Below are 22,283 nucleotides of genomic sequence, written 5' to 3' on the forward strand. Positions count from 1 at the left end.
GTCTTCCACTAGAAACCATCTGGTGTTGGCTTGTAGTTACAAAGATCATGTATGTTTATTGGACATGAAAAGGGAAAGCCATAACTTGGATGGCCGTTAGGTCATTCTTGTCGCAACGTCAGAGTAATCCTCATACCCAACGGATGGGAGACTGTGCTGGAAGTGGTATTGGAGGGCCAGTAGGAGGCACTCTTTCCTCTGGTCTCAAAAACTATATACCAATGACCCAGGGCAGAGATTGGGGTCATTGCCCTGTGTAGGGTGCCGTCTTTCAGACGGGACGTTAAACGGGTGTTCTGACTCTCTGTGGTCAATAAAGATCCCATGGCAGTTATAGTAAGAGTAGGAGTGTTAACCCTGGAAGCTGGTGCTAAATTCCCAATCTGGCCCTCGTACCATCATGGCCACCTGATCATCCACAGCTTCCAATTGGGTCATTCAGTCCCCTATAATTATTCCCCAGGTTGATGCTGTAAATGAGAATGTGTTCTCAGTCAATTCACCCTGGTAAAATAAATGAATAAAATGCAACATTCAGATTTACTCTACTCACCAAAACAGAAATGTGCATAAATGTAAGATTCCTCATTCTAGGTTTTTCTAATCGCAAGAGCTTCAAAAACAGATTGCAAAATGTTTCAATAATAAGCTACAGTAGACTAAAAACAAACTAAATATAACTATTGTAAAAAAGACTGTGCCCGTAAAATGTATATAAACTCAGCAAAAAAAGAAACAAGATCCTCTCAGTCAACTGCTCTTAGTTTCAGCAAAAATAACGTGGAAATATTCAACAACTGAGACAAACTGAACAAGTTCCAAAGACATGTAACTAACAGAAATGTAATAATGTGTCCCTGAACAAGGGACACAAGGCAACAGTCAGTATTTGGTGTGGCCACCAGCTGCATTAAGTACTGCAGTGCATCTCCTCTTCATGGACTGCACCAGAATTGCCAGTTCTTGCTGTGAGATGTTACCCCACTCTTCCACCAAGGCACCTGCAAATTCCCGGATATTTTTAGGGGTAATGGCCCTAGCCCTCACCCTCCGATCCAACAGGTCCCAGATGGGCTCAATGGCAATGAGATCAGGGCTCTTCGCTGGCCATGGCAGAACACTGACATTCCTGTCTTGCAGGAAATCACACACAGAACAAGCAGTATGGCTGGTGGCATTGTCATGCTGGAGGGTCATGTCAGGATGAGCCTGCAGGAAGGGTATCACGTGAGGGAGGAGAATGTCTTCCCTGTAACGCACAGCCTTGAGATAGCCTGCAATGACAACAAGCTCAGTCTGATGATGCAGTGACACACCACCCCAGACCATGACGGACCCTCCACCTCCAAATCGATCCCGCTCCAGAGTACAGGCCTCGGTGTAAGGCTTTAGCCTTCGATAATAAACGCAAATCCGACCATCACCCGTGGTGAGACTAAACCGCGACACGTAAGTGAAGAGCACTTTTTGCCAGTCCGGTCTGGTTCAGCGACGGGTGGGTTTGTGCCCATAACGACGTTGTTGCCGGTGATGTCTGGTGAGGACCTGCCTTACAACAGGTGAACAAGCCCTCTGTCCAGCCGTTCTCAGCCTATTGCGGACAGTGTGAGGACTGATGGAGGGATTGTGTGTTCCTGTAAAAATTGTGTGTTCTAGTAAAAATTCCCTGTCTTAGGTCAGTTAGGATCACCACTTTATTTCAAGAATGTGAAATGTCAGAATAATAGTAGAGAGAGATTTACTTCAGGTTTAATTTATTTAATCACATTCCCAGTGGGTCAGAAGTTTACATACACTCAATTAGTATTTGGTAGCATTGCCCTTAAATTGTTTAACTTGGGTGAAACGTTACAGGTAGCCTTCCACAAGCTTCCCACAATAAGTTGGGTGAATTTTGACCCATTCCTCCTGACAGAGCTGGTGTAACTGAGTCAGGTCTGTAGGCCTCCTTGCTCGCACACACCTTCTCTATTGGATTGAGGTCAGGGCTTTGTGATGGCCACTCCAATACCTGGACTTTGTTGTCCTTAAGCCATTTTGCCACAACTTTAGAAATATGCTTGGGGTCATTGTCTATTTGGAAGACCCATTTGTGACCAAGCTTTAACTTCCTGAATGATGTCTTGAGATGTTGCTTCAATATATCCACATCATTTTCCTCACTCATGATGCCATCTACTTTGTGAAGGGCACCAGTCCATCCTGCAGCAAAGCACCTCCACAACATGATGCTGCCACCCCCGAGCTTCACGTTTGGGATGGTGTTCTTCGGCTTTCAAGCGTCCCCCTTTTTCCTCCAAACATAAGGATGGTTATTATGGCCAAACAGTTCTATTTTTGTTTCATCAGACCAGAGGACATTTCTCCAAAAAGTACGATCTTTGTCCCAATGTGCAAGTGACTTTTTCCTTGCTGAGCGGCCTTTCAGGTTATGTTGATATAGGACTTGTTTTACTGTGGATATAGATACTTTTGTACCCGTTTCCACCAGCATCTTCACAAGTTCCTTTGCTGTTGTCTTGGGATTGATTTGCACTTTTCGCACCAAAGCACATTCATCTCTAGGAGACAGAACACATCTCCTTCCTGAGCGGTATGACGGCTGCGTGGTCCCATGGTGTTTATACTTGCATTCTATTGTTTGTACAGATGAACATGGTACCCTCAGGCATTTAGAAATTGCTCCCAAGGATGAACCAGACTTGTGGAGGTCCACAATTTTTTCCTGCGGTCTTGGCTGATTTCTTTTCATTTGCCCATGATGTCAAGCAAAGAGGCACTGAGTTTGAAGGTAGGCCTTGAAATACATCCACAAGTACACCTCCAATTATGTCAATTAGCCTATCAGAAGCTTCTAAAGCAAATTACATCATTTTCTGGAATTTTCCAAGCTGTTTAAAGGCCCAGTCAACTTAGTGTATGTAAACTTCTGACACAATGGAATTGTGATACAGTGAATTATAAGTGAAATAATCTGTCTGTAAACAATTGTTGGAAAAATGACTTACGTCATGCACAAAGTAGACGTCCTAACCGACTTGCCTAAACTATAGTTTTTAACAAGACATTTGTGGAGTGGCTGAAAAGTTCTAATGACTCCAACCTAAGTGTATGTAAACTTCCGACTTCAACTGTATATACCTCAAAAATATATGGGGGATTAGAAATTATTCCGACAATTACATTGATGGAAGCTACAATCTACCTGCAATATTAATGCTGATCCAGCCCTTAAAAAAGTCCAGTAGCCTATGTGAATAATATGAATATCAAGCAATAGGCAGGAAATTTCCCACAAAGCTTTGAGACAAGACATTCTGAATGCATTCATGCCCAAGAAAAGCTGTGCAAGTTAAGCCCGACTGTTAACACAAGTGCCTTGTTTTAATAGTCACTACTTACCTGTTAATATATTGTTTTCATAAAGAGGAATTTTAAGAGGCAGTGCATTTAAAAGCAGACATCTGTTGTTTATGTTATTCAAGCCTGTCGTGTGATCAAGCTATTTGGCTGTAGATGGAGGATGACTGGGCGTGTGGCGCTAGATTCCACTCTCTGACACCCTAGGCAAATTCACATACAGTACTTCTTATTTTACTACATATAATGACTGAGCAAATCAAAAAGTCTGGTGATGCAGGGTGAGCATGTGACTTTGGCTTATTAAGATATTGATCAAGTACAGGTGGGATAGTTAAGGTGGTGCAGCTGGCAAAGAGGAAACCAGAATTTGAGTATAAAAGGCCAAAGGGTGTGGTGGATGCTTGGACAGAGAAGATTATGTAGCAAACTGTAATCATATCATTGTAGGACATTTTAAATGAGATCTCATGCCAAAACAAGTCAGAGTTTTGGAGCTGTTCCATTGAACATAGAAATTAAAGGCATTGCAAATACTGTGAACATTTTCTTGTGTTTTTCTATGAAATCATTGTGATGTGTGGATTCCCCCCCCCCTGTATCTGAAGCAACCAACATGTGACAATGCCAGAGAGAAAGATGGGACTCACCCTCCTTCACTCTCAGCCCCCTCCTCTGAGCTTTGGCCTTCAGCTCTGGCTACTCTCCTCCTGCGTGTGGGTATAGTGCGGTTTGGTGGGCCTGCCCTGATGCGAGCCACGCCCCCCTCGCCCCCGCGTCCTCTCAGCTCATCCCTCACGTGGTCCTGCAGCTTTGGGATGGCACTCTTCAGCGCCCGCACCTCATCTTTCAGCTCCGACACACACTGGATCAGGGCTCCGAGACGATCTAGAACCTCAGCCTGACCCAGCATTCCCCCCACCACCATACTGGCTCCAGCCGCCCGCTGGTCATTACTGCTGAGGTACTGCTCACTGTGTCCACTCTGTGGCATGGCCCTCCGGCTGTTGTACAATGCCACAGCACCCAGGCTGAGGCCAGCCGCTCCAGCCAACACACCCAGGACCAGAACCTTGTTGTCTGATGACTGGGCCATCGTGCCAACCTGGAGAGAAAGAGGAGGAATTAAAATGACGCATATTAATAATGAATTTGCTCTGTTGTGCAGTGACAACTTCTGATTTTAGGAATTGTTTACTTGAGTATCCTGCAGCAGAGAAAGTAGCGTTGCAAAAAGTTCATCAGAGTTGACTGAGCAAGGAGCTGAGTTGGTCAGCCCTTAGCTCTTGTTACTTGTAGAGTTTGACCTCTGATCTTAACCCAATCCGCACCTCCATTCTAATCATTAACACGTCCAATGTCCATTTCCCACCAGTCTACATGCCAACTGATTTGATAGTTCCTGTCACACGAGCAGCTAAATTCTCTGTGCCTATTAAATAATACAATTTAGGCCACTTGGCTAAGCTCTTAATGGTTTCCACAAACACTGGGAAAAGACCTGCTGATAAAGCCAACAGCTAAGAGGACCACAAGCCAATTAAGGACACTTAATCAACAGACAAATCAGGGCATTGTTTAGGACAGCATAGTAAAGTGATCGATTGGGTTAGCTGTCAAATGTGGAGAACCTCAGCTGAAAAGTCAAGCAAACTAGTTTGGGGTATAGAAATGTAGCAAAGCAAAAAGCCACTTAACTTCTGAAACCCACCAGCCAGTGACAGTTTGAGAAAGTGACCTAGTGACTAGTAGCAAGCTGTCAAGCTAAAGCTGGCAACGTCATGGGGAGGGATTAGTCACTCTTCTGTTGGGTCCTCCCATTCACCTCAGTGTTAGACTAGCTAGTTACGTTTGCACGAAGGGCTAACGTTAACAGGATTAGCTAGCTAGCTAACACTTGAATCAGTACCTGGGCTTGAAGAGACGAGATCTCATCTGACACCCAGGGATCCTTCAATTCAAAGTCCCATCAAACCAGCTCTGCAAGCGTTATGTCAAAATACGTTCGGTACTCACCAGAATATTGAGTTTTGCACAGCAACTATCGTCCTTACCGCCGTTCCGTGCGGAATGTACTTCGGAAGAAAAAAAAAGGTCTTAAATAAAAATTAAATCAATATCCATTCCGGATAGTGTACCTAGAGCCTTAGATTTGGCGCATGCGCACTTGGCCAAAAACAATCATTTTAATTTAGACCTTTTTTGGAAGTAACGGCAGTATTGACAATAGGAAAGTCTATTTTGTTGAGTACCGATCGTATTTTCACGTCAGAACGTTTGCAGAGCTGAATTTAAGGATCCTGGATCTCGTCTCCTCAAGCCTACTGGTTCAGCTAACACTCAAGCTAATCAGTTAGCGTAACAGAATGGCAAAGAAAGGGCATGTAATGGCATGGACAGAGCCATCGAGCTTGCGAACTAATGCCTGGCAATGGTGTTCACGATGTGTTGTTTACTATAACCACACAGAGAAAATAGATCGCTAGCTTAAGTAGCTTTAGCTCAACATAAAGCAGTGCATTTGAGTGTGGCACCCTTATATTATCGCATAGTTGTGGACTTGACTACAGTTAAATGTAAAACACTTTAATTAAGGTTCAATAAAATAATATTAATTCGACTCAAAAAAAAATGTAGAAATTGTAGCTGTCATTGACCTTACTGCGGAGAAGCGAGCAGTCTCTTTACACCTGTAGTTTGAGTATTATTTATGTGCAACAACCAAATATTCCGTCTTATCAGGAGAGGTTGATACACCATCGAAATGTTCCGACCTCAACCGCAATGACTGTGTCAGTTTACCGATCAAGGTAGGGTGATATGGTGATACTTTCTAACGCATCAAACCTGTCAAGTCCTTTGATGATTATGGCATTTGCAATGGAACAACCTGAAAACCGTACTACATGTGTTCCTCTACAACTCAGATAGAAGCGAGTAGCCACACCATTTTTATTATTGTTCACTCCCCATCACGGCCGATCGTGATACAGCCGGGGATAGAGGAATCGAACCAGGGTCTGTAGTGACGCCTTAGACCACTGTGCCAATTCTGTAAAAAAACACATTGATTGGGTAATCATTGGGATTAATAAGCTATCGCTGATATTAAATGTGTTTATATTTAGCTGTCTACTATATACATTTTCTGGATATTATTAACCCCAGATATCTCAAATAATTATTGTATCATGTCATTCAACCCACTGGACAGTGGGCACATATGCCAGTTCAACGTCTCGTTTTGATTGAGTTACTAACTAACGCGAATGAAACTTAAAATCAACCAAATATTTCCCCATCTCATTTGAATTTGGTTAAAAGTTTGTTGAAAAAATACTAAATTCCCCGACATTGATGACTTTTTGAAAATCCAATCCGTTTTCCACAGAACATCATCACTTCATTATTTTTGTCGAAATGATGTGGAAACCTTGATTCAAACCGTTTTTGCTCAGTGGGAAGGGTACATGTGGCGTTTAAACTAACAATACTATTGTAGTCTTTGATCCTACAATGATGGACTACTGCGTTTCCAAAACAGTTCAGAGGTTGAGGTTTAAAGATCTGCTGGAAAACAGAGACTGTCATAATAGATTTGAGCAAAAGACTAATCCAGCGGCTCAACTGAATGGCCAAAGTACACTCCAACAACAACAACCCCCATGTACCTCTGTGTTAACTAGGTGAATACCAGACTGCACCCTGAGAACAGTCAATGAGATCAGTCTCTGAATCCATTGACAAATCCGTGTCATATTATCCTAATGAAAATAGCATTTTTACAGAATAAAGTTAATTCAGAATATAGGTTCAAGGAAGCCTACAGCTGAAATTCCAGAATCACAAAAATCAGTCCCCATTAGGCCATGCATTTTTTATGTTATTGATCAACTTGGAAAACACCCCTTATTCATTTAAAAGGGATAAGAAGATGAATACATTGCAAAAAAAACAATGGCAACTCACCTCCAAAAGGGATTTTTGTCTCTCTGTGGGAGCTGTTCTCACACTGTGCCCAGGCAGAGTGTGTACGAGTGAGGATCACAAATGCACTTAATCTGATCAACTTTGAACCTGCAGTCAGTTCAAGCGGCGCTGTCCTCGTCAGCTTTTCCTTTCAGGGTTATAAAAGGGTGTTTAATTTGTACCTTATTTAACTAGGCAAGTCAAATTACGAACAAATTCTGACTTTCAATTAAGACCCCTGTTTTGTTCAGAACGACATATTTTTTTACCTTGTCAATTCGGGGATTCAATCTTGCAACCTTTCAATTACAAGTCCAACGCTCTAACCATTAGGCTACCTATGCGACGCCATGGTATCAAAATTGAAATGTTGATATTTCAAACAGATTCTGTAGGACCGTTCTTGGAATATTCTGCACTGTGAAACATCAGAAACAAGAGTGGTAGGATGAGATTGTAAAAAGTGTAGTATTTAAAAATGATATATATATATATATATATATATATATATATATATTTGTTTATTTATTTATTTTTGGTGCAAAACAGCCCACACAATTGTTCTTTGTCTGTCACAACATCACTTCAGTTTGCTTATCTCCTGGATAATCTGCCCACCATATTTACATCTCACCTGCACCACAGTAATGCTGCTACAGGGCTCAAAGTACTCATTGGAAGATTTCAATCAAGCCCCTTTAAAATTGTATTTACATAATACATACTGCCTGTCTCAATTTGATGAGACAGGCAGTATGTATTAAATTATTTTTGTATAATTTGAATAACATGGATTTCATAACCATAACCTTCAAAGATAATGTGCTTTGTTTAATTAACCAACCCCAAATTATTGTGGAGGTTGTGTGATTCTACAGATGTGGTGCAAATTGCAATCCCACCCCAACAAAAACTTTATGTTATACCCTTCCCCAGTTATATGTCTATTTTAAAAAACAGTTAAGTCTCTTAACTTAGGACATGTATTTACATGCTAGGTTCTAATTCAATCCAAGGCAATAACAAATATATATTTTAATTAATATAGTACAAAATCATTGTTTATACATCTATTTCTATTGATTGGTGAGTGTCCCAAACCCCATAAAAATTAAAAATAAAGCAATTAATGATTTTTGAAGAAAATATAAAATGCAATATTATCTCAATAGATCATCTTGAGATGTTCTGTAATTACATTCAAAGATTCTGATCTATTTAGTAGTTTTATTTATCTTTCAAACTTCTTTCTCCAAAAAATGCTGTCCCACCTTTTGATGTCATTACCGAAACACACACATTAAAAGACTATAGAATGAATGTGCCACACCCTTACACCCTGCCACACCCTTAAAATGTCACCAGGTAATGGGATTGCACCCCTTTCCAGCATGGCCACATGGTGAGAAGGCTGTCTGCATACATTTTGGAGACAATTAGTGAACAATTTGGTAAATCTTCATATATTTTTAAGAACTGTCACTACTGAACATTTAATTTATCAAGAAATATGTAAAGTACGTTGTCAGGACTAAAATATATGTTTTCTGGGATGTACAGTGCCTTGCAAAAGTATTCATCCCCTCTGAATTTTTTCCTATTTTGTTGCATTACACCCTGTAATTTAAGTATATTTTTATTTGGATTTCATGTAATGGACATACATGAAATTGGTGAAGTGAAAAAATAAATAAAAAACTTGTTTCAATTTTTTATTTTTTTTATTAAAATATGGAAAAGTGGTGTGTGCATATGTATTCACCCCATTTGCTATGAAGCCCCTAAATAAGATCTGGTGCAACCAATTACTTTCAGAAGTCACATAATTAGTTAAATAATGTCCCCCTGTGTGCAATCTAAGTGTCACAGGATCTGTCACATGATCTCAGTATATATATACACCTGTTCTGAAAGGCTCCAGGGTCTGCAACACCACTAAGCAAGGGACACCACCAGGCAAGTGGCACCATGAAGACCAAGGAACTCTCCAAACAGGTCAGGGACAAAGTTGTGTAGAAGTACAGATCAGGGTTGAGTTATGAAAAAATATCAGAAACTTTGAACATTCTACGGAGCACCATTAAATCCATTATTTAAAAAATGGAAAGAATATGCACCACAACAAACCTGCCAAGAGAGGGCCGTCTACCAAAACTCACAGACCAGGCAAAGAGGACATTAATCAGAGAGGCAACAAAGAGACCAAAGATAACCCTGAAGGAGCTGCGAAGCTCCACAGCGGAGATTGGAATATCTGTCCATAGGACCACTTTAAGCCGTACGCACCACAGAGCTGGGCTTTATGGAAGAGTGGCCAGAAAAAAAGCCATTGCTTAAAGAAAAAAAAATAAGCAAACCCATTTGGTGTTCGCCAAAAGGCATGTGGAGACTCCCCAAACAAATGGAAGAAGGTACTCTTGTCAGATGAAACTACAATTTAGCTTTTTGGCCATCAAGAAAAACGCTATGTCTGGCGCAAACCCAACACCTCTCATCACCCCGAGAACAATATGGTGGCAGCACCATACTGTGGGGATGTTTTTCATCAGCAGGGAATGGGAAACTGGTCAGAATTGAAGGAATGATGGATGGTGCTAAATACAGGGAAACTCTTGAAGGAAACCTGTTTCAGTATTCCGGAGATTTGAGACTGGGACAGAGGTTCACCTTCCAGCAGGACAATGACCCTAAGCATACTGCTAAAGGAACACTTGAGTGGTTTATGGGGAAACATTTAAATGTCTTGGAATGACCTAGTCAAAGCCCAGACCTCAATCCAATTGAGAATCTGTGGTATGTCTTAAAGATTGCTGTACAACAGTGGAATCCATCCAACTTGAAGGATCTGGAGGAGCCTTGAAGAATGGGCAAAAATCCCAGTGGCTAGATGTGCCAAGTTTATAGAGACATACCCCAAGAGAATGCAGCTGTAATTGCTGCAAAAGGTGACTCTACAAACTATTGACTTTGTATAGTGAATAGTTATGCATGCTGAAAGTGGAAGGAATATTGTGTAAATCAAATGATGCAAACCCCCCCAAAAAATCTATTTTAATTCCACGATTTAATGCAACAAAATAGGAAAAATGCCAAGGGAGTGAATACTTTCACAAGCCACTGTACATTTGTCCAAATTAAAGAGATCCAGTCATGTGTTAGCTATGGGGATTCTTTTAAAGTCAAAATTGTCAAAATTGTCCAAACCAAAACGGTCACAACGGAAACAATTGACAGCATAGAGATAGATATATAGTGGCCTCATCTTTGTATCTGTGCCATTATGGCATCTGTAACAGCTCGGCAGCACCATTGAGGCTATCTCCATTTAAAAGTTGCATGCGCCTTGCTCTACCAACTGAGCTTATCATGTGGGTAGCGGGCAAGTGCACACTTCAGGAAAAAGTGTAGATATTGAGATGCATAGCCAGCAGGAGGCTCAAACCCTTCAAGAACCCAATCCATTTGGCCATAACATAGACGTGTATAATGTCCTGGACTGTAACGTACTGTGTGCTACTGAACTATACTCCTACAATACTATGCGTTTATTGATCAGGTACACAGATTAGCATATGTTATTGCAGGTACAGCGAAAATGCTTTGGTTTGTAGTTCCAAAAGTGCCTTAATATGTAGCAATACAAACAAAACACACATATTCCAAAAAGAAAGAAATCCCCACCCAGTTGACTACTTTTAAATGGTGGAAGCCCTCAATGGCAATGTCTATACTAAAAATGAGTTATCCATCTAGAGTCCTCCATTTATCTCTGTGATTGATAACGAAACACCTGTTATTTTGTCAAAATAAAATAGGTAATGTGATAATTTAAAGATCAAACAACATAATTCATTAGATGCATAAGTAAATCAGTCAACAAGTTCCAGAATCATACAATCAACATTGAACATTCTACATAGAACAATAGAGATGAACAACGTAGTAAAAACATGGATTTTTAACACTTTTTAAATATATAATTTGGTATGCAAATACAATTTCTACAAGTATTCTGTAATAGAAGGTTAATCAAAATGATCACTACTGTGTATGGTTCATTGCATTGGTTCATTGCATTGAAATACTGAAATACCTCATTTACATACAGTACCAGTCAAAAGTTTGTACACATCTACTCATTCAAGGGTTTTTCTTTATTTGAACTATTGAGGCTTTGATCAAAAGTGTGCACTAGTGGCACCTGCTGGTAAAAATAATTTAGAGCATTATTATTAGCAGTATTATTGTTGATGTCCCACACTCCATAGCGCATGCGCAGCATAGCTTTTTTGTCTTACACCAAACCAATACCTAACCAATCAGGTGGTTGTTTGACGAAACAAAGCTTCAGACATCATTTATCACGTGCTTCTGATAAAATGATACAGGCATCAGCACACTGCTTCAGAGTACACTGCTTAGCGATTTCGACGCACGCCTCGGAGCTCAGGTATCAAATGTAACATCACTAGTAGATCTCCGAGAATTGTGATGAGGAATATATCTGGGGAAGGGTATAAAGCTGGCCTTCTGACCAAATTGAGCAACCGGGCAAGAAGAACCATGGTCAGGGAGGTGACCAAGAATCCAATGACCATTCTGACAGAACTACAGACTTCCTTGGCTGAGATGGGAGAACCTGCCAAAAGGACAATGATCTCTACAGCACTTCAACAATCTTGGCTTTATTTGAGAGTGGTTAGATGGAAGTCGCCCCTGAGAAAAAGGCACAACAGCACGCCAGGAGTTTGCAAAAAGGCATGTGAAAGACTCTGAGATTGTAAGTCAACAGATTCTGTGATCTGATGAGACAATAATTGAATTATTTGGCCTGAATGCAAAGCGCTATGTTTGGAGAAAACCAGGCACAGCTCATCACCCGTTTAACACCATCCCTACCATAAAGCGTGGTGGTGGCAGTATCATGCTAGGGGGATGCTTTTAAAAGGCATGGATTGGGAGACTGGTAAGTATAGAGGAAACAATACATGGACCCAAATACAGGAAAATCCATGAGGAGAACCTACTTCAGAGTGCAAACAACCTTAGACTGGGGCGAAGATTTGCATTCCAAAAATGACCCCAAGCATACAGCCAACAATGCTGGAATGGCTTCCGAACAAGAATGTGAAAGTCCTTGAGTGGCCCAGCCAAAGCCCAGACTTGAATCCCATTGAAAATCTGTGGAAAGACTTGAAGATTGCTGTTCAACGCTGCTCCCCAAATCCAGATGTTGCAAAGCTGATACAGACATACCCAAGATGACTCAAAGCTGTAATTGCTGCCAAACATGCTTCTACAAAGTATTGACTCATGGTGTGTGTTTTTTCTAAGGGTAGTGAGGAAAAAAAATGGATTTAATCCATTTTGAATTCAGGCTGTAACACAACAAAATGTGGAATAGGTCAAGGGGTATGATCATTTTCTGAAGGCACTGAACTTCTGTCTACCTGATATACGTTGGACGTGTGCTGAAAGTTTTGGGAAAATAGAAAACAAATTACATTTTTTTTACACGCAATGCAGTCGGGGGTACGCCAAATACACATGTGATTCACATTTATGCATATTCTTCACCTTTTCAAACAGTTTTTTAAAGGTAAGGTTAAGCTGGACATCAATGGAATGAGCGTGAGCATGCTTTCTCCCAAACACAGAGAGGGGGAAATATAGATCATAAAATGCCTGGAGTATTACATCACCTGCCTGGCACATCCTTATGGCTAAATTAATACCTCCAGTACATGGCAGGCAAGTGATGCTGAAGTGATTGGTCAACTGAGGTAACCCACCTAATGTAAGTTGGTGAAACCCCAATATGTGATTCTGAGGCGGGATTTTCAACCCAAAAGTTTGTGGTCTCTCACCAGGCGACTGATAGCAATGGCTGAATTCATCCTCTTACATGTATATCGTTTGACAACAGTTATGAGCCTATTTCTGTGCATGAGGCAAATCCGACTGCTTTCTCTCCCCCTCAGTGGCATGAGGCCTTGGCCAGCTGCCTGCCGTGGATGGATAATAGATGTCTGTTGACGATGGCCCCTTATCTGCAGACTTTGACCCGATAGGGATGAGGCCACGGCTGGATGCCTCTCTTCTTATCGGTCCATCTGCGTCTGTGGGGCAAGTCCAAGGCCAGGCTTTTTTTTTTTTTACGCCATGCCTCTGAGTTTCAGGTGGGGGGTTTTGTTCCCTCAGGCTGGAAGAAATCAGGCTGTGGGCCTGGAACAAAACTCTAGTGCAGTGGTTCCCTAACTTTTTATAGTCCCGTACCCCTTGAAACATTCAACCTCCAGCTCCATACCCCCTCTAGCACCAGGGTCAGCGCACTCTCAAACGCAGTTTTTTTTGGCATCATTGTAAGCCTGCCACACACACACTATACGATAGATACATTTATTAAACATAATATTGAGTGTGAGATTTTGTCACAACCCGGCTTGTGGGAAGTAACAAAGAGCTCTTATAGGACCAGGGCACAAATAAAAATAATCAATAATTTTGCTCTTTATTTAGCCATCTTACATATAAAACCGTATTTGTTTCATTGAAAATTGTGACTAACTCACCACAGGTTAATGGGAAGGGTGTGCTTGAAAGGATGCACATAACTCTACAGTGTTGGGTTGTATTGGAGAGAGTCTCAGTCTTAAATCAATTTTCCCACACACAGTCTGTGCCTGTATTTAGTTTTCATGCTAGTGAGGGCCGAGAATCCACTCTCAAATAGGTATGTGGTTGCAAAGGGCATCTGTGTCTTAACAAACTCGATGATCTTAGCCTTACTTTAAAGCTGCATGTTGTATTTTAAATGTCATATACAGTATGTATCTAAGCAGCAGAAACATTAACTTTAGCACAAAGGCAGAGGAGGTGACCGTTTTAGCATTACATTGACATTTGATGGTCTCTTGACTGATGGATCTGTGATATCTTTTTTTTTTTTTTTTTTACAGATGTAGGAACTTCATTTGATTACTCTTTTGTTGCTGAGAATTGTCCTGCAGGGCATGAAATGCAAACTTGTAGCATATAATAGGTTTAAAAAGGCTTCTAAAGTTTGAAATTTCCACTTTAAAATGACAAACTTGATTTTCCCTAATGAATAATGTCTCAAACCCGACAAAAAATGTCCATTAATTAATGAAAATAATCTGGGTTTGGCGTATGCAAAGATCTTACCTATGGCAAAATCCTTTGTTTGCCATCATATTTATTCACATAGATGTAGGAGTTCACACAGAGCACAGGGGGTCCAATGTCTATGATCTTGTTTTAACTGCCACACCAGACACTACAGTAGATTTGCCTTGCCCCTGACCAATGACTGCATAAATTAGGGGCCCTGATTGTTTATTTGCCATCTCTCCATTACCGGGGCACATCATGCGTGTAATCCCGACCCTCTCGCCCACTGCACAGCTTGGGACAGCTTGGCGTGGCAGGTCGCCCAATGCCACCCCTGCCTATGTTATGACGTGATTTGTCAGACTTTTTCAGCCCCCGTGTGTCACAGGGCTGCATGTTGTATTACTCAAGCATCAACCTATTGAACACTGTTAGCTTCTACATGAAAATGTGTTATTAAATATTAGTGTGTATGTCACAACTACATGTCAATCAAACTATAGACCATCGAGCTGTGTCAATAACATAGGTCCAACATGATGAAGCAGAAATGGCACGTTAAAATAGCATGTTGTCAGAGTCGTGTGTATAGGTGGCAGGGAAGTCAGGCGCAGGAGAGTCAAACAGAGTGTAAAATGGAGTCTTTTAATGAATGTCCACGTAACATGCTCCATAACACTAATGAAATGAAATGAATATAAACAAACATGGGTACGAGGACTCGTCACGCACCTATACAATAAACACAACTGACAATAAACAATCTCTGACAAAGACATGAGGGGAAACAGAGGGTTAAATACACAACAGGTAATGAATGGGATTGAAAACAGGTGTGTGGGAAGACGAGACAAAACCAATGGAGAATGAAAAATGGATCAATGATGGCTAGAAGACCGGTGACGTCGACCGCCGAGCACCGCCCGAACAAGGAGAGGCAATGACTTTGGCAGAAGTTGTGACACATGTTTGGCAGTAAATTCCTCTGACAGCTCCTGACAAGTGTTTGATTGATACTGTGTCTCTGGAGTGTCCTGAGAAAGCGAATTCAATGCTGTGACTAAAGACAACACTGCCCCTCAGTGTCTATGGCTGCATGTGGCATTGCATCTATGTATCTGTCTCATGCACGCACGCACGCACGCACACACACACACACACACACACACACAGATACACGTACACAGAAAGCTTTATTTTTCCACTACCTTAAATGTCTGCCAGTGCCAATCTCCCGTTTTTTCTTGGCAGACAGTTACTGTTAACACGTGACACGCGGAGATGCAACGAAAAGGAAAACGGGTTGACTTGTTATCAGGCAGATGGTGCGGCTGACCAAGAAGTAGAGTTTATACACTGTCTACTCTTATCACACTACATGCCAATGTCTACAGACAATGTCATTGTGAATCGCTGAGGTGGCTATTTCAGCGGCAGCTGCTGAAGGTTATGTATTGTAACTTCACTGGGCACACGTTTGTCGTCTATTGGTATTAGTAGCAATGCGTTTAATTGAGGTACCGAATGAACGGTGGTTAATGTAGGGCAGCCAGATGGCATCAGAGTCCTCACCGTGACTTGTACATGCGAGTGGCCTTACGCTGACATAGACAAGGGACTGAATCCTGTTGGCAGCAGGCCTTTAGGGGAATGAGGAGTCTTATATTTCCCTTTTCTCCAATGGGTCAGGGACGGTGGCCTTGCATTTCTCTTGCAGCATTGAACATCAATTACGTATGCCACACTTTTGATTTTGTGAGCTCCCCATGACTGTCTCTCTCGCTCTGTCTCTCTGTCTGTCTCTGTGTGTGTAAATCACACACACATGGATATACACACAGAGAGAGAAGCAGCAGCACTTGGTTGTGGTAATTTGTGCAGGTTTGCATTGTTTTTTAAGAGATTTTAAACACAATAAGAGATTTTCTTTAACATAATCTTCCATGCTAACACATTGCTAGCCATACACATTCCTAGCCATACAACGGAAAGCATGTGTTTCATACTGGCTCTTTGGACCAGCCAGAGATGGCTCTGTAATTCATTTCTAAACGAATATGGACTTTACACCCAGAGCATGCACAGACCAGCTGGCTGATGTGTTTACGGACATATTCAATCTCTCCCTATCCCAGTCTGCTGTCCCCACATGCTTCAAGATGACCACCATTGTTCCTGTACCCAAGAAGGCAAAGATAACTGAACTAAATGATTATCATAGCACTCACTTCTGTCATCATGAAGCTCTTTGAGAGGCTAGTCAAGGATCCTATCACCTCCACCTTACCTGACACCCTAGACCCACTCCAATTTGCATACCGTCCCAAGAGGTCCACTGCACACTGTCTTATCCCATCTGGACAAGAGGAATACCTATGTAAGAATGCTGTTCATTGACTATAGCTCAGCATTCAACACCATAGTACCCTCCAAGCTCATCATTAAGCTTGAGGCCCTGGGTCTCAACCCCGCCCTGTGCAATTGGGTCCTGGACTTCCTGACGGGACACCTCCAGGTGGTGAAGGTAGGAAACAACATCTCCACTCCACTGATCCTCAATACTGGGGCCCCACAAGGATACGTGCTCAGCCCCCTCCTGTGCTCCCTGATCACCCATGACTGCGTGGCCATGCATGCCTCCAACTCAATCATCAAGTTTGCAGACGACACAACAGTAGTAGGCCTGATTACAAACAATAACGAGACAGCCTACATGGAGGAGGTGAGGGCCCTGGCAGAGTGGGGCCAGGACAATAACCTCTCACTCAATGTCAACAAAACAAAGGACATGATCGTCGACTTCAGGAAACAGCAGAGGGAGCACCCCCCTATCCACACCGATGGGACAGTAGTGGAGAAGGTGGAACATTTTAAGTTCCTCAGCATACACATCACAAACAAACTGAAATGGTCCACCCACACAGACAGTGTTGTGAAGAAGGTCCAACAGCACCTCTTCAACCTCAGGAGGCTGAAGACATTTGGCTTGTCACCTAAAACCCTCACAAACCTTTACAGACGCACAAATGAGAGCATCCTGTCGGGCTGTATCACCGCCTGGTACGACAACTGCACCGCCCACAACCGCAAGGCCCTCCAGAGGGTGATGCAGTCTGCACAACGCATCACGAGGGAAAACTACCTGCCCTCCAGAACATCAAGGACAACATCCACCCAAGCCACTGCCTATTTATCCCGCTACCATCCAGATGGTGAGGTCAGTACAGGTGCATTAAAGCTGGGACCGAGAGACAGAAGCTATTGTTCAATCTCAAGGCCATCACTAACACTGTGAGGCTGCTGCCTACATACAGACTTGAAATCATTGGCCACTTTAATAAATGGATCACTAGTCACTTCAGTAATGCCCCTTTAATAATGTTTACATATCTTGCATTACTCATCTCATACAGTGGCAAGAAAAAGTATTTGAACCCTTTGAAATTACCTGGATTTCTGCATAAATCAGTCCTAAAATTTGATCTGATTGTCATCTTAGTCAAAACAATGGAAAAACAACAGTGTGCTTAAACTAATAACAGATCATTTATTGTATTTTTCTTGTCTATATTGAATACATCATTTAAACATTCACAGTGTAGGTTGTAAAAAGTATGTGAACCTCTAGGCTATTGAGTCCAATCAATGAGAAAAGATTGGAGATGTTGATTAGAGCTGCCCTGCCCTATAAAAACACTCACAAAATTTGAGTTTGCTATTCACAAGAAGCATTGCCTGATGTGAACCATGCCTCGAACAAAGATCTCAGAAGACCTCAGATTAAGAATTGTTGACTTGCATAAAGCTGGAAAGGGTTACAAAACTCTCTAACAGTCTTGATGTTCATCAGTCCACGGTTAGACAAATTGTCTATAAATGGAGAAAGTTCAGCACTGTTGCTACTCTCCCTAGGAGTGGCCGTCCTGCAAAGATGACTGCAAGAGCACAGTGCAGAATGCTCAATGAGGTTAAGAAGATTAAGAATAATCCTAGAGTGTCAGCTAAAGACTTACAGAAATCTCTGGAACATGCTAACATCTCTGTTGACGAGTCTACGATACGTAAAACACTAAACAAGTATGGTGTTCATGGGAGGACACCACGGAAGAAGCCACTGCTGTCCAAAAAAAACATTGCTGAACATCTGAATTTTGCAAAAGAGCACTTCTGGCAAAGTATTCTGTGGACAAATTAAACTGAAGTTGAGTTGTTTGGAAGGAACACACAACACTATGTGTGGAGAAAAAAAGGCACAGCACACCAACATCAAAACCTCATCAAAACTGTAAAGTATGGTGGAGGGAGCATCATGGTTTGGGGCTGCTTTGCTGCCTCAGGGCCAGGATATCTTGCTACTATTGACGGAAAAATGAATTCCCAAGTTTATCAAGACATTTTGCAGGAGAAGATAAGGCTATCTGTCTGCCAATTGAAGCTCAACAGAAGTTGGGTGATGCAACAGGACAACGACCCAAAACACAGAAGTAAATCAACAACAGAATGGCTTCAACAGAGGAAAATACGCCTTCCGGAGTGGCCCAGTCAGAGTCCTGACCTCAACCCGATTTAAAATGCTGTGGCATAACCTCGAAAGCGGTTCACACCAGACATCCTAAGAATATTGCTGAACTGAAACAGTTTTGTAAAGATGAATGTTCCAAAATTCCTCCTGACTGTTGTGCAAGTCTGATCCGCAACTACAGAAAATGTTTGGTTGAGGTTATTGCTGCCAAAGGAGTGTCAGCTAGTTTTTAAATCCAAGGGTTCACACACTTTTCCACCTTGCACTGTGAATGTTTACGCGGTGTGTTCAATAAAGACATGAAAACGTGTAATTGTTTGTGTGTTATTAGTTGAAGCGGACTGTGTTCGTTTGTTGTTGTGACTTAGATGAAGATCAGATTCAATTTTATGACCTATTTATGCAGAAATCCAGGTAATTCCAAAGGGTTCACATAATTTTTCTTGCCACTGTATGTATATACTGTATTTTATACCATCTATTGCATCTTGCCTATGCCGCTCTGTCATTGCTCATCCATATATTTATATGTATATATTCTTATTCCATTCCTTTACTTAGATTTGTGTCTATTAGGTAGTTGTTGGAATTGTTAGATTTCATGTTAGATATTGCTGCACTGTCGGAACTAGAAGCACAAGCATTTCGCTGCACTCAAAATAACATCTGCTAACCATGTGTATGTGACCAATACAATTTGATTAGACTTTTCAGCATTTTGCTAAACAATACATCTTTAAATTGCATTATCTTATAAACCATGACTACCGAATATTTTTGGGGTCTTTTTTATTTCTAAAATAATTTCTGTCGGAATAATCTACTCACAATTCCTCAGAAATATTTATAGTCTACATTATTTTAGCCAAAGTTTTTTTCTTTACCTACTGTACACTCACGAAACGTAAGTGACAAGTCAAGTTGACAAGGGGTGCTTTTCGTTGTCGTCCAAACTTTACCACCAGGTGGCGCCTACAGAACTGACTTGCGAAAGCTCACCTGCCTGGGACCACTGTTGCAGAGTGCATGTCTTTCAAAACATCATAATTTTGTGATCACCATTTCTCAGATCAGCCCCTAATTTGACACCGTTACGCTATGTCTGGGTGCAAGGTAAGACAACAATTATGGTATTCTGATATTACACACAAAGCAGATAGGCAACTTGTTAGGTTTCTACATATCCTTCTTAGCATCTCTGTATTGTCTCATGTTGGTCCAAAATGAGAAATATCTGTCTGCCTGTGTGGATTAAGAAGACCTGAGTCATCTGATCTCAGAGGGTTGTTATGTCTCCATTCATCAGGTAGATAGGACTAAATGAGACATTACCGAACAGCAGGGTCATATTCATTTGGCAACAAACAGAAGAAAACAAACTGAAACGGGGAGGGACTACCTACACCTGTCCAATTACAAATGCTCTTCCATTTTCTGTTGCACGACACTTTGAAACATTTTGCTATGGTGCGCCCTAATGAATACGACCCAGACAAAGCCTTGCCTGAATGAAGCAGAAGGGGCTGTCATAAACACTAGAGCAGCTTTGCGTCAGCATAACTCGTTAACTGCTGTGGAACACCTGCAGTCCAAGGTGAAGTCATGTCTTCCCGCAACCCAAACTGCTCCACGTAGCGTTGTGAAGACATGTAAAATATAAGAAGAAGAATGACTTGAGCTAATTGTCTTTGACACTAAGCAAAACATCTTCCAAATAACATTTTTTTCAGCTTGAAGTGTCAACGGCTAAAAGTGTCCCGATGCCTACACACATAACATAATTTAGTGTACCCATGTGAATTGAGAAAATAATGTTCTTTCCGCAAATTATTTATAGTAATTCTGTTACATCTAGTTCATGTTTTTCTCTCACTCGCTCTCTTTCTGTGGTTGCTGACTAGAACTACCACAGTGGCAGCGTGGCCCAGGATAGCAGAAGGTGGGGAAGGGCTGTAATACTTGCATGTGGGCCACCGACTTGGTTCTCTTTAGTGTTTCTCAACCATACTCTGGCCAGTGGAATGGAGGCTGCTGCTTCCTCATGCATGCCAGTGGTCAGTGCCCTGCCTACACACCCTCTGCTATTTCTGTCTCTTCCTCTCTCTCCAAGTTCAGCTGCACTCGCTCCACACAGATAAAGAACTGGTAAGACATTTCATGGACCTTAATGTTCCTGATAACACAGTCACAAAGTGATTTAAGACTACTCTGCCCAATAAGCCTTCAGGAAGAACAGAGCAGAGAGCCACATCATTTCAAAGAAATGTAAAGCATTCTTTTTGTTTAAACGTGGAAGTGGCTCATTGAATCAAACCAAATGGAACATATTAATTCACAATCAGGCAAAGAGAGCAGATTGTTAAGTGGTTGAACTTTGCACAGAGCAGTATTGTTTGAACTGAGAGAACATTTGTATAATACTCAAGCATTCCTGAGTGAGTTAAATGTGTTGTATGGTTCGGAAGAGAAGGGCGAGAACATTAGAGTGAATTTTTCTGCCTCACGTCCACTCAGATAAACTCCAGACTTCCAATGACGCACATACACAGACACACAAGATTTACAGGCACGCATCTACAGTATGTACACACTTTGAAACACACACATACATACACACACCCACAGTCACTGGTACCCTGTGTATATAGCCTAGTTATCTTTATTCATTATGTTCTTTTTCTATAATTTCTTTATTTTTCTCTCCATTGTTGGGGGGGGGGGGGGGCGTAGGTAAGTACTTCACTATTCGTCTACATCTGTTGTTTACTAGGCATGTGCCAAATGAGATTTGATTATGATTTGATTTAAAAGTCCCCCCCACCTTTAAAACACCTTAATAACACACACACACACATTCTCACAGTCTTGAAATGAAACTCTCTCTCTATAAAATACATTTCCAGAGATCCCTTTCTTTGTGTCAGTGGTGACGGTGTTGACTGACAGCATCTCTTGGATCCAGAGTTCCAGATAACCAGGTCCAGATGGAGCAGGTCGGATGTGTCTGCCCCACTGATTTACTCCCGGGCCTTGGACAGGGCAGGGCGAGGGGACTAGACCGGCACCCATAGCGCCACACCCCAACCCCCCCAGCCCAGGGCAAATCCAAACCACATGGGAGAGGTTTAGATGTCCTTTTGATCTGTCCTGTGGGAGAATCAGGATATCCCATCTAGCGGCTCCCTTCCTGCCTGGGCTGTGGCAGATTCTATGAACAGTCAGCTTATGAGGTTGTGATAGTTTACACTGTAATAAACCCATAATGGGACTTCCAGACATGATCTGTTTATAATAAGACAGA

General features: G+C 41.7%; 1 protein-coding gene across 5 annotated transcripts in view; it reads right to left on the reverse strand.

Annotated features, from left to right (window-relative positions):
* LOC110526605 (regulator of microtubule dynamics protein 2) overlaps positions 1–7,472 on the reverse strand; it is a 71,706-nt gene extending 64,234 nt beyond the window's left edge. The window contains exons 1-2 of one of the 5 annotated variants that reach the window (XM_021607715.2): positions 7,330–7,472; positions 4,011–4,465 (exon numbers count right to left, since the gene is read on the reverse strand). In XM_021607715.2, the coding sequence (XP_021463390.1) occupies positions 4,011–4,456 (446 nt within the window). In that variant the 5' untranslated portion in view covers positions 4,457–4,465; positions 7,330–7,472. Of the gene's footprint in view, positions 1–4,010; positions 4,466–4,558; positions 5,306–5,376; positions 5,997–6,017; positions 6,300–7,329 lie in introns of those variants that run through there. The other 4 variants (XM_021607750.2, XM_021607723.2, XM_021607731.2 and 1 more) reach the window with 4 other exon arrangements.
* Positions 7,473–22,283: the final 14,811 nt, after the last annotated feature.

The sequence above is a fragment of the Oncorhynchus mykiss genome, chromosome 1, assembly GCF_013265735.2.
Source record: "Oncorhynchus mykiss isolate Arlee chromosome 1, USDA_OmykA_1.1, whole genome shotgun sequence".
Lineage (NCBI taxonomy): Eukaryota > Metazoa > Chordata > Actinopteri > Salmoniformes > Salmonidae > Oncorhynchus > Oncorhynchus mykiss.